The sequence below is a fragment of the Acipenser ruthenus genome, chromosome 52, assembly GCF_902713425.1.
Source record: "Acipenser ruthenus chromosome 52, fAciRut3.2 maternal haplotype, whole genome shotgun sequence".
NCBI classification, from domain to species: domain Eukaryota; kingdom Metazoa; phylum Chordata; class Actinopteri; order Acipenseriformes; family Acipenseridae; genus Acipenser; species Acipenser ruthenus.
In genome coordinates, this window is record NC_081240.1 from 2,012,357 (window position 1) to 2,025,033 (window position 12,677).

The 12,677-nt window shown below is 40.5% G+C and overlaps 1 protein-coding gene across 1 annotated transcript; it reads right to left on the reverse strand.

Annotated features, from left to right (window-relative positions):
* Window positions 1-303: 303 nt before the first annotated feature.
* On the reverse strand, window positions 304-11,546 carry LOC131722925 (desumoylating isopeptidase 1-like). The gene is made up of 6 exons (XM_059016064.1): window positions 11,270-11,546; window positions 9,850-9,871; window positions 8,997-9,066; window positions 7,872-7,981; window positions 4,170-4,292; window positions 304-2,440 (listed from the first exon to the last, which is right to left on the reverse strand). Exons 1-6 carry the CDS (start codon window positions 11,355-11,357, stop codon window positions 2,347-2,349), a joined length of 507 nt encoding a protein of 168 aa, XP_058872047.1. The 5' UTR covers window positions 11,358-11,546; the 3' UTR covers window positions 304-2,346.
* Between the last annotated feature and the right edge of the window lie 1,131 nt (window positions 11,547-12,677).

A 12,677-nucleotide genomic window follows, 5' to 3' on the forward strand; every position in this document is an offset into this window, starting at 1 on the left:
CGTAATTGTAAGTGACTCTGCAGCTGATGCATAGTTCACACACCCTAGTCTCTGTAAGTCGCCTTGGATAAAGGCGTCTGCTAAATAAACTAATAATAATAATAATAATAATAATAATAAACGTTTTATTCTGCAACTCTTTCATGCATGAAATATAGAAAATAGCTGAATGGTTTTGGACACATAATAAATATATTTTTCATTGAAGGTTTTCAAATTTAGTTCTATTGCTTTATATGGGGTGGGGATGGCATACTGGGGAGTTGACAACATTACCTCCGACTGCATTAAGTATACAGACTACACAGTTAAGTGTTAGTTTATTATAAAAGACCAGGAAACACCAAACCTAAATGGCACAGGGTTCGAATCAAGCCGGTATAAAAACAAAATATTCACCTTAAAATGAGAAACATCACTGCAGAACAAAGTCAACAAGTTATAAAAAAAAATTTAAAAAAATAAATAAAATGAAACCACAAAAAATAAATTAAAAACTGACTTGGCAACAAGTTGTGGTTGGAAGAAATCCAGTAAAGCAGGACTCTGATTGGTCAGTGAAGACAGATTTAATCTTTCCCAAATTGGCTGTCGTGAGTTTCGTTTCGAAGACTGTACAGCTCTGGCCAAAAGTTTTGCATCACCTAGAATTTTAGGATTGAGAAAGAATTCAGATCTTTTATTATTTAATATCATGTAATTAAAGAAACAAAATGATATTGCAAGAGTCTACCGGAAGCCTCAATAGTTGTACAGTAGTATTTCATGTTAGATTTTGAAATGCCACATTTTTCAATGTCAAGTTTTTCTTTTGTTAACTGGAAAAACTACAAAGCGGTGTGTGATTCAGTGCTAACGTAACATTATTCAGCAGGTTTAATTCGACTTTATGAAGCTAAATTAATTCATTCTATATAGAGGGGGATGCTAAACGTTTGCCCATTGCTGTATTACAACAAAATGAGGTTTGGAACACGACAAGAGAGACTCCACCTTCATTACAGATACAGGATAAAAATACACAGATGCAGTGCAAATGATCACACTTGCTTTTCTCTCCCGTCCCCTTCGTGAGTTTCGGACCAGTCTATCAATATCACACGCAGGAAAAAGCTTCTGCTCGTCACAATCACAGCTCATTTGATTTCTCAATTTAACACTCGGGCGGTTACAAATGTTTTGGGGATATTGATCGGTGGGGTTTACAAAGTGCTTGATTTTAACCTGGGGTTCAGAACTCCCCTCAATGAAGTCTGTTATTGACATGATCAGGAGTTTGATGTTAACCATATCGTTCCTCCTTTGTAGCTGCATGAACAGCTCCTGTTAGTAAACCTGCAGACTCACAGGTGAGGCGTATTCATGCTGTGATCAGGATCAGTTCAATACTATACCCGAACAAGGGGAGGGAGCTCTGAACCCCAGGACTGGGTGCAGCAGCAGCAGCAGCAGCAGGACCAGTGTGAGTTTCTAACCCTGCTCAAACTCCTGACTCCTGATCATTTCAATATTAATAATAATAATACTAGACTTCATTGAGGGGAGCTCTGAACCCCAGGACTGGGTGCAGCAGCAGCAGCAGGGCTAGTGTGAGTTTCTAACCCTGCTCAAACTCCTGGTTCCTGATCATTATAATAATAATAATAATAATAATAATAATAATAATAATAATAATAATAATAATAATAATAGACTTCTTTGAGGGGAGTTCTGAACCCCAGGACTGAGGCCAGCAGCAGGGATAGTGTGAGTTTCTAACCCTGCTCAAACTCCTGGCTCCTGATCATTTCAATAATAATAATAATACTAATAATAATAATAATAATATACTTTGTTTAGGGGAGTTCTGAAGCCCAGGACTGGGTGAGACTCCAGTCCTCAAGGGCCTCTGAAGGGTCTTCTGGTTTTCATTACAACTTCAGCTCTCAATTAACTTCATTGATCTCTTATTTGTTCAATTGGACGTGTTTAATATTTTTACAGCTGATGATGATCTACAGAAATGCTCTTGATTCAAGGTACAAGACCTGTGAAACATTGTGAGGCCTGGGAGAGAGGTGTGAAATGTGTCCCATGAATGAAGAGCTGGGGGTGGAACGAAAGCCAGAAGACACTGGGGCCCTCCAGGAGTTTCACACCCCTGCTCTAGCTAATATTACAAAATGAATGGGTGGGAAGAGAGAGAATAAGAAGGGTTTTGAGAAGGTTTAAAAACCCTGATGAGATAAGTCCATAAAAATCCTGCACGTGTAGGTAGTGGTACAGTACACGATATATATAATTCTCTATATTTCAAATGTATATATTTCTATTCCTCTGATCTTGTCTGCGGGGGGTCTGGCTCCTCTATCTCTGGCCGTAGTGCCCGTTGAAGTGGTTTCCTCCAGGAGGCTGGATGTGAATCGAGTCCAGGATCGGTCGCAAAGCCTGTCCGAACGGCCTGGGAAAAAACAATCGGGGAATCCGACAATTAGAAGCAGGCTTGTTCCTTTATTGACGAGGGCTCTCTAAGCAGTACTATAGTGGGAACATTTTTGGAGTTCATGGTAGGTACGAAGGCTGTGCAGAGATGACCTCAGTAGACTGAGGTTGTCGGTTGCAGTGGTCGTGCAGAATTGTGGGGAATCAGAAGAGATTCTGCCCATCATTAAACGCAGAGTTGCTTTATATATTAAACTGGACTATCCATTCGCTTTTGGTCTTGGTACAGCCAGGATGTGCTTATCACAGGAGAGTAGGAAGCAAGTAAACGTTTTATTCTGCAACTCTTTCATGCATGAAATATAGAAAATAGCTGAATGGTTTTGGACACACAATATATTTTTCATTGAAGGTTTTCAATTTTTGTTCTATTGCTTTATATGGGAGGGGGGGATGGCATATGAGGCTGTCATGCATTTGCTTGCTAGTCTTCCACATGTCCCCACAGATAGACAGATAGATAGATAAAGACTAGAAGAGTTTTTCTTTATGCATCCCTATATGAGGTCGCCGTGCATGAAAGAGCTCAATGAGAAGTGGGTAAGTTTACCCATGTTTAACCTTGACTACACCACCCTCTCAAAACAGCAGAATTGTACTGAGGTCCTTCACTTGAACATCGTGTTAATGTCGTTTCTGACCTACTGTGATCGAGAGGGGCGGGGCTATCCAAAGCCAATAGGAAAGTGTCAGGGTTTGATTGACACCCGTTTCATTTGAGTTTCCTCAGCTTGGATAGCTCTAGGTTTGGTCGCCTGCTACAGCCAAGAATACATTGATCGCAGAGTAGCCAAGCCCCTGCAACCCAGTGCACAGTTAACAGGGGTCATGATGTTTCAAGAAAGAACTGGAGTCAAAAACAAATGCATTTGTTTAAAAGGCGAGTGTTGAAAATGAATAAGCTTGGTTGTAATTAAACATTATAGACTGCAGAGGATTTTTTTTTTTTTTTAATCATGATTCAAAATGAAATACAAGCTTGTTACATTTCTTACAGAACTGCACCTTTGAGACCTATCACTGCATGGCAGGTAAGATGCTACTTTAAAACAGGAGTGAATTCACAACAGGGGTCAATTTAATGAACCCATAGCCCACCAGGATAGAACATGGATGGATTTCATTGGAACGTTTACAGCACTGGAGAACAGCAGGCATCTATTGTTAGGGATGATCCCGGAATAACCACAGATTCCCCAGTGCGGTAAATGCTGTTCAAATTGATCCCGAAGACTATACAAAAAAAAATAAACCAAATTGATGGGCGTTTTTATTTTCTGACAAAAAGAAAATGGTGCTTTCTGTGTTTTTTATTGTAAAACATGATGCGATAGGAGTCTTATTTCCATCTCTGGTGTGTCTGTGTGTGTAATATTAATATATATATATATATATATATATATATATATATATATATATATATATATATATATATACATATACATATATATATATATATATATATATAAATAACACACACACACACACACACACACACAGGGATATAATACGACTCCTAGTGCATGATCCAGTCCAGGTTTCATTAGGAGTTTAATAGTAAGACACACCTGAGCTTGTTACCTAGACACACTGGGGGCTGATCAAGCTGGTAGCAGTAAAACCTGGACTGGGTGACACTGCTATGCAGTGGGAGTCCCGTTTCCCTGGCTGTATTCGGCTGTACTCACGTGGAGAGCACCTCGGAGGGGAGGTCAGTGATGTAGGCTGGGATCTTTGCCCCCGTCAGGAACTGGGCCACCTCGTTACTGAATGTGTTGCAATTGTGTTCAAACAGGCGATACCGATCCCCCCTAGAGCAAAGCAACAGGCAGGGAGAGTGAGGGGAGACCACAGCAATATACAACCAGAGCAAAGCAACAGGCAGGGAGAGTGAGGGGAGACCACAGCAATATACAACTAGAGCAAAGCAACAGGCAGGGACAGTGAGGGGAGACCACAGCAATATACAACTAGAGCAAAGCAACAGGCAGGGACAGTGAGGGGGGACCACAGCAATATACAACCAGAGCAAAGCAACAGGCAGGGACAGTGAGGGGAGACCACAGCAATGTACAACTAGAGTAAAGCAACAGGCAGGGACAGTGAGGGGAGACCACAGCAATATACAACTAGAGCAAAGCAACAGGCAGGGACAGTGAGGGGAGACCACAGCAATATACAACCAGAGCAAAGCAACAGGCAGGGACAGTGAGGGGAGACCACAGCAATATACAACTAGAGCAAAGCAACAGGCAGGGACAGTGAGGGGAGACCACAGCAATATACAACTAGAGCAAAGCAACAGGCAGGGACAGTGAGGGGAGACCACAGCAATATACAACCAGAGCAAAGCAACAGGCAGGGACAGTGAGGGGAGACCACAGCAATATACAACTAGAGCAAAGCAACAGGCAGGGACAGTGAGGGGAGACCACAGCAATATACAACTAGAGCAAAGCAACAGGCAGGGACAGTGAGGGGAGACCACAGCAATATACAACCAGAGCAAAGCAACAGGCAGGGACAGTGAGGGGAGACCACAGCAATATACAACTAGAGCAAAGCAACAGGCAGGGACAGTGAGGGGAGACCACAGCAATATACAACTAGAGCAAAGCAACAGGCAGGGACAGTGAGGGGAGACCACAGCAATATACAACTAGAGCAAAGCAACAGGCAGGGAGAGTGAGGGGAGACCACAGCAATATACAACTAGAGCAAAGCAACAGGCAGGGACAGTGAGGGGAGACCACAGCAATATACAACTAGAGCAAAGCAACAGGCAGGGAGAGTGAGGGGAGACCACAGCAATATACAACTAGAGCAAAGCAACAGGCAGGGACAGTGAGGGGAGACCACAGCAATATACAACTAGAGCAAAGCAACAGGCAGGGAGAGTGAGGGGAGACCACAGCAATATACAACTAGAGCAAAGCAACAGGCAGGGACAGTGAGGGGAGACCACAGCAATATACAACTAGAGCAAAGCAACAGGCAGGGACAGTGAGGGGAGACCACAGCAATATACAACTAGAGCAAAGCAACAGGCAGGGGCAGTGAGGGGAGACCACAGCAATATACAACTAGAGCAAAGCAACATGCAGGGACAGTGAGGGGAGACCACAGCAATATACAACTAGAGCAAAGCAACAGGCAGGGACAGTGAGGGGAGACCACAGCAATATACAACTAGAGCAAAGCAACAGGCAGGGACAGTGAGGGGAGACCACAGCAATATACAACTAGAGCAAAGCAACAGGCAGGGACAGTGAGGGGAGACCACAGCAACATACAACTACAGCAATGGGCAAAAGTTTTGTATCACCTAGAATTTTAGGACTGAGCATCATTTAACAAAAATAAATAAAAAAAACTCTATATTAACATAATTTAGAGCTTTTATTAACATCATGTAATCAAAGAAACTACAAAAGTCTTCCAGAAGCCACAACAGTATTATAGTAACATTTCATGTTAGATTTCGAAATGTCACATTTTTCAATTGGTCAGTTTTTCCTTACAGTAAGTATATGGGAAAACTACAAAGAGGAGTGGAATTCAATATGCTAACGTAACATTATTCAGCGGCTTTCATTCGACTTTATGAAGCAAAATGAGTTCATTCTATATAGCGGGTGATGCAAAACGTTCGGCTACAGCTGTAAAGGTTGTTACATTGTGTTTGAACCTGTTTATACCAGGGCGGTAAATTAATTAACGCGTTTGTCATTCAGAAGATTATTATATTAAAAAAAATGAACGCAGATGAATCGCTCTCTTTTTTATGTCTTGTTACGTTACCATCAGTTTTGAGAAAACCGGACTTTAATTAGTTTTATCATTAGAATCCTCTTTCACACACACACAAAAAGTACAACTGGCACTTTGTACAGAAGACCTGTAAAAACAGACTCAATGAACAGTAACACTGCCATCTGGTGGTGAGCTAGCAACACAACAAGTACTGATTACCCCATAGCAAAAAGCAACAGGCAGGTATAGCGAGGGGAGACCAAGCCAATACAATACTCAGGGTGACAGATCGCATTAAACTCCCAAAACATTTAAACTTTAAAAAGCGTTGTTAATGAATTAATCAATCAATAAATGTGTTAAATCCGTATCCAGCATTATATTTTTAAACATATTACCGACTTTTTTTTTTTAACTTTGCCATTACATATCATGGGTTATAAATAAGGCTTGAACTATTAGGTTTTAATTTGAGAATCTCTACCTCCCTTTAAATGTTAATCAGTCATCATTAAGCTGTCTCTGCATCCTAATAAAGAGAAAACTACTAATTACAAACTGGGTGTAAGATCATTTTTTTCTTTGCCATAAATCATGGAGATTTTGAATGCTGGACTTGCTATCAGCTTACACTCCAGACCGGGTATTTAATGCTAAGAAAATCAGAGACCTGTCAGGACAGCTCTGTTAGGAGTGCAATTAGGATCAGCGATGAGCGATTAAGGTAATTTTGTCACGTCTGTTTGAAATAAAAATTAAGCGAAACAGAATCAGGCTCAGTTAAGACATGAAGGTAAAAAAAAAGTGACTCGTTTTGTAATTAACAGCTATTTTCTGAGTTTAATTAGGAAACAGAATCGGCTCAAACTAAGTTAAACGGGACGTCAAGTGATCGAAAATAAAACCTGAAAACTTCAAGCCCTAGTTATAAATCAACTGGGAGATGCGTTTCTCAACGCTTACTCGCCAGGAGAAAGAGGATTTCTCTTGTAAGGATGGCAGTGTACCCAGATCGCACTCCCTCCTGCAACAACGCCTCTCATTTCAGTCACCAGCATTGTTGTGGGAGGGAGCGTGACCCGGACACACTGCGATGTGAAGAAAAAAATCTCTTTCTCCTGGCCAACGGTCCCGAGTAAAAAAAAAAAAGTCCTTCTCTAGTTGATTTACCTACGACGTGAATAAAAAAAAAATATATAAATAAAAACGACTGGGATTATGTTGAACCGCTCAACGCTGTGATGTGTACAACACAGGATACAGCAAAGGTAAAATAACAAGTTTCTTATAAACAATGCAGGAGGTTCTGAACGTAACTGTCTGTGGGCACAATTTAGAAGCAAGTCTAAATATTTAAGCTTGTATTTTCTTTCTTCTGCTAGACTTAGGGATGGAAACAAGACTCCCGTTGCACAGCAGTGTGATCCAGTCCTGGTTTCACTAGGAGCTTAATAATAAGACACACCTGAACTTGTTACCTATACACACTGGTGCTAACCAAGCTGGTAGTAAAACCTGGAATGGATCACACTGCTGTGGATTAGGAGTCTGATTTCCATCCCTGTTTCTATATAATCAAACATCCCGCCTGCTCCTTTTTGGGTTGAAGTGCCGGTGCTGCAGTTAGTCCTCCTCACCTGTAGGTGGACTCTCCCAGCGAGGTGAGGTAATCCATGAAGATCTCCTCCGTCACCTCTGTAGTTCCCAGATCCACCACTGTGTTGGGGGCACCAAGAATCGTTCCACCCTGAAACGCACACCCCCTGACGTCTTCATTCATACCCTCTCATATAAAACCTATACAAAGCTAAAGTGTACATTAGATCAGTGGTTCTCAAACCCGGTCCTCGGGGACCCCCTGTGTCTTCTGACTTTCATTCCAACCGAGCTCTCAATTACTTAACTAAACCCTTAACTGAACTAACAATTCACTTAATTAGGCTTTCTTAATTGTTTTCAGCTCTTAAACAGTTGGAAATTTCAAGTTAGCTGTGAAATCGTGTAAGTAACTTGAAATCTGCAACTTGTTAGGAGCTGAGAGTAATTAAAAAGGTTTAATTAAGCAAATTATTAGTTCAATTAAGGGTTAAGTAATTGAGAGCTCAGTTGGAATGAAAGCCAGAAGACACAGGGGGTCCCCAAGGCCTGGGGGGGGAGGGGGGGAGGGGGGGGGGGGGCAACCACCTAAGCTTCGTATTAAGAGAAAAATTCTTCATATGGTGCTATGCTTTGTCTGTGTATTTCCTTCAACTCAATGTAAAGGCAAGCTTGTGGAAGTTACTGAGAAGGACACAGTCCTTATCTGGGTATGCTATATGAAGGATGTCTGTGTCTTGTAATCTCTTGCAGTGATATATATCTTATTAGCAGGGTGTGTGTCAAATTCAGATCTTACCACTACCTGAATGTCGCAATACGTTTTGTATCAAGACAATAGTGCATCGTTACACCATTAACAGTAGCCTACAACTCCTTTGGAGATTTTCTATACATTAGTCTGTGTGTTCCCAGGGGCAGTCTAGCTTGGTCCACTTGATCAGATCAATCTAATTAACTAAATCGTCTCATTAGTACGCTGCCATCCGGGCTCATTTTGTTCAGTTCCTGGGGATTTTTCAGTCCCGCTTGGACTCTGCAATGGACCCATAGAGATTTGTAAAGCACAAGGTGAAAATTCTCACCCAAGCCTTTTACTTGGGTCTCCAAGTCCCTCAGCTCTAAAATCGGAAGGACTGTGTTAATTAATGAGATGCAATGCTTACCGGCTGACAACTGGAAATACCTTCTCCTCCGTAGAAAAACTCGTCACCATGGACCACGATGGCAGTGTGCCTGTGAGAGAGAGAGCCACTTAGAAATACACCACGCCGCCTGCAGCCACACCGCCTTGAGTAAGCCCGATCTCCTCCGATCTCAGAGGCTCGGTGGTTAGAGAAAGGGGTCTTGTTACCAGGAGGTTCCCGGTTCAATCCCAGCTCAGCCACCGACTCGCTGTGTGTGACCCTGAGCAAGTCACCTAACCTCCTTGTGCTCCGTCCTTCGGATGAGACGTAAAACAAACGCGGTCCTACTGGAAGTGACTCTGCAGCAGTTGCTGATGATTCATAGTTCACCCCCTAGTCTCTGTAAGTCGCTTTGGATAAAACCGCCTGCTAAAGGATTAATTAATAAGAAGAAGAATCTCGGAAGCTAAACAAGAACGGGCTTGGTCAGCACCTGGATGAAATGTACAAGCATTTAATCCACATCATTCATTTATTTGAATTGGTTTTGGTAGCTGTAAACTAGTGCGAGTAATATTGTTTAATATTATTATTTTTAAATTGCTCTCAGTGGTATTTCATGTGTTCCAGCGATTACCACGTGGTCCCTGAATGAAAAGTGAGTGTGTTTTATAGCTGGTGTGGATACATTACACTCTTCCTATCTCACTGCATTGTTGCGTCCATCATTAAACGATCATTTGATCTTATTATGCATCTTACAAGTAGCCAATCAGGACAGTCACATATATCGCATCGCGACTTGCATATCATGACACGTATCATGACAGTAGTGTACCGTAACAGCCCTAATTGTAATAATAATAATAATAATAATAATAATAAGACTTACCATATGCCATCAAGCTGTTTCCCTGTAAAAAATAAGAAACTCATTATAACTAGGAATGTTACTTAACTTTATTGTGACGATATACAAAGCATCTCAGCTTATGCACCGGCCTTGCACTGTTGCACGACTAACGGGTCATTGTAGAGATAACTTCTTGTAATCCTAAGTGGCTGCATCCTAGTTCACATTGTATTTTAGTAGTGTTACTAGTTGCACTTACTGTAAACTACACTGTATTTAAATACACAGCTTGCATTGTAGCCCTGTACTGCCCTGCAACACCTGTGTAAGTCACCTGGGATAAAGACCTCTGTCAAATAAATACATCATTTCTGATTGAATGGTGTGTCAACATGTATAATGGATACTATGAGCTGCACACAGTTAACCCATTAGAGCCCTTGTCCTCATCTGAGGACAGGCTACTTTGTCATTTTTTTGGGAGCATTTGTAACTGTCTACTTTCATTTTTCTCTTTAACTGTATTGTTATGATGACTTAAAGTTAAGTCTATATGTAATGTATCAAATCAGATAAATAAAGCTTTAGTTCTGATTTTTTTTTTTTCATTTGGTAATTAATGAATGGGTTCAGATGGCCACGAATTTAAAAGGTAGTGGTGGAGACTTTACTAGACAACACCAGAAACAAACTAGTCCATACAATGTGTCTGCCAGGCACATCTGTTCATTCCACAGGTTTCTCAAATGATGTGCAGTTGTGAAAGAAACACATGTCACTGCGCCTTACCAGACTGCTGGTTTAAAAATCTATTTTGTAACTTGCTACTGTAGTTTTCCCCTTTACCTCTTATGAAAAAAAAGTCGAGAAATTTCTAGAACGCTTAACTTCCTTATGCAACTGATGTTATGAAACAGCACAGGAAGAAGAAAACAAACAAACAAACAAGATGTTCTTGTTTCAAAAAAAGACAACTCACTGGAATCGAGTTTGGAGAGATGCCAACTTTGCGATGTTATATTGTGATATTATAACTTTGACCTATTTGATTCACCTGATCACAAACGACCGAGTCCTACTTCACCTTATATATATATATATATATATATATATATATATATATATATATATATATATGTATAGCAGGTGGAACCCTCGGCACATCAAAATTACAAATATCAAAATGCAATACGACTATGAATGACTATTATAGTTTTACTGGGGGAGAACAAAAACGGTGGACATTCTGTCAAAATGTTCTCTACAAAAAATAAATAAATCCCCCGTTATAACATAATATATTCTCTATTTTGTCCATATGGAGTATTTTCAGTCGGCCATTGAAAATCACTAATAATGCAGCCCCTTCTTATTCTTGAATCCCCGGTCTCGCCTATCCCCCGCAAGCCGCTCTCGCCTCCCTCTGCGCGGGGGAATCGCGAAGACTGACCGTACTTACCCAACATTATGGGGCTGAGCTGACGGGCCATTCCTTTAGACATGTCGTAAACGTACAGTTTCACAGGGTAGACGGCTGACTGATCCATCGCTGTATAACCTATTAATAATTAAGATTTAACGATTAAATAAATTAACTAACAAACAAACAGCGTCGACCAGTCAAAAATAACAATTTCAGACAGACAGACACGGAGATAAAAAGCACAGCGGGGTCCACACTAGGACGCAGCTGGCTTATAGACACAGTTTCAATGTGTTTCTGTCACAGTGTATCCTGCACTTTAACCGGCTGCCCTGTCTTTGTTTACGCAACCAGCTGTTTTTTTTTTTGTTTTTTTTGGCTGTGTCATTGCAAGGTTTATAAATTAGGCCACTGGCTATTTTAATTTTGTTACATCACAATATTATTATTATTATTATTATTATTTATTTCTTAGCAGACGCCCTTATCCAGGGCGACTTACAATTGTTACAAGATATCACATTATACATTATTTCACATTATACAGATATCACATTATTTTACATACAATTACCCATTTATACAGTTGGGTTTTTACTGGAGCAATCTAGGTAAAGTACCTTGCTCAAGGGTACAACAGCAGTGTCCCCCACTGGGGATTGAACCTACAACCTTCCGGTCAAGAGTCCAGAGCCCTAACCACTACTCCACACTGCTGCCCTGCAATATCATCAGACAGTAACTTATCGTGTTATTATGTGAAGACAACGCTCCAAGTCATTTAGAATAAAGGTTACAAGCGTGAAACCGTCATTTTTTTAAATGTATTTATTTATTTATTTATTTATTTATAAAATTTTCAACAACAACAACCAAAAAAGAGAGTTTTGCACAGTAAATATATTTTTTTGAATATGGTAACACCGTGTAACAATTTTTTTTTTTTTTTTTTTTGTACTCGGAGGAGCAAGGCGAGTGCTTCCACCAGGATATACTGGACTTTGAACGCCACTACCAAGGACAGTATAACGAGAACATGATGGGAGACTACATTTGGGGGCTGATTCGTGAAAGTGATTTACAGTATAATCGTAAATCTCGAAAAACTACTCACTCTTTTGTAGTCATTTTTGTAATACTTTAGTATAAATACATGTTAATTTGGATTCATATGTTGTTTTTTTTCTGACTTTATGTGAATGAAAAGACACAAATTCGCCCGTTTTCTCATTGGAAATAGGTAAATTTCAAAATATCACTGTCCTGGTCACAAAAGCAAAGTTTGTGGGGAATAATAGCCATTTTCTATACTTTTGAGGCATAAGCAATTAGGAAATAACACTTACTACCCAGGAACAAAAATTGTGTTACATAGTGTAATTATTCATTTCTTAACAGACGCCCTTAACCAGGACGACTTACAATTGTTACAAGATATCACATT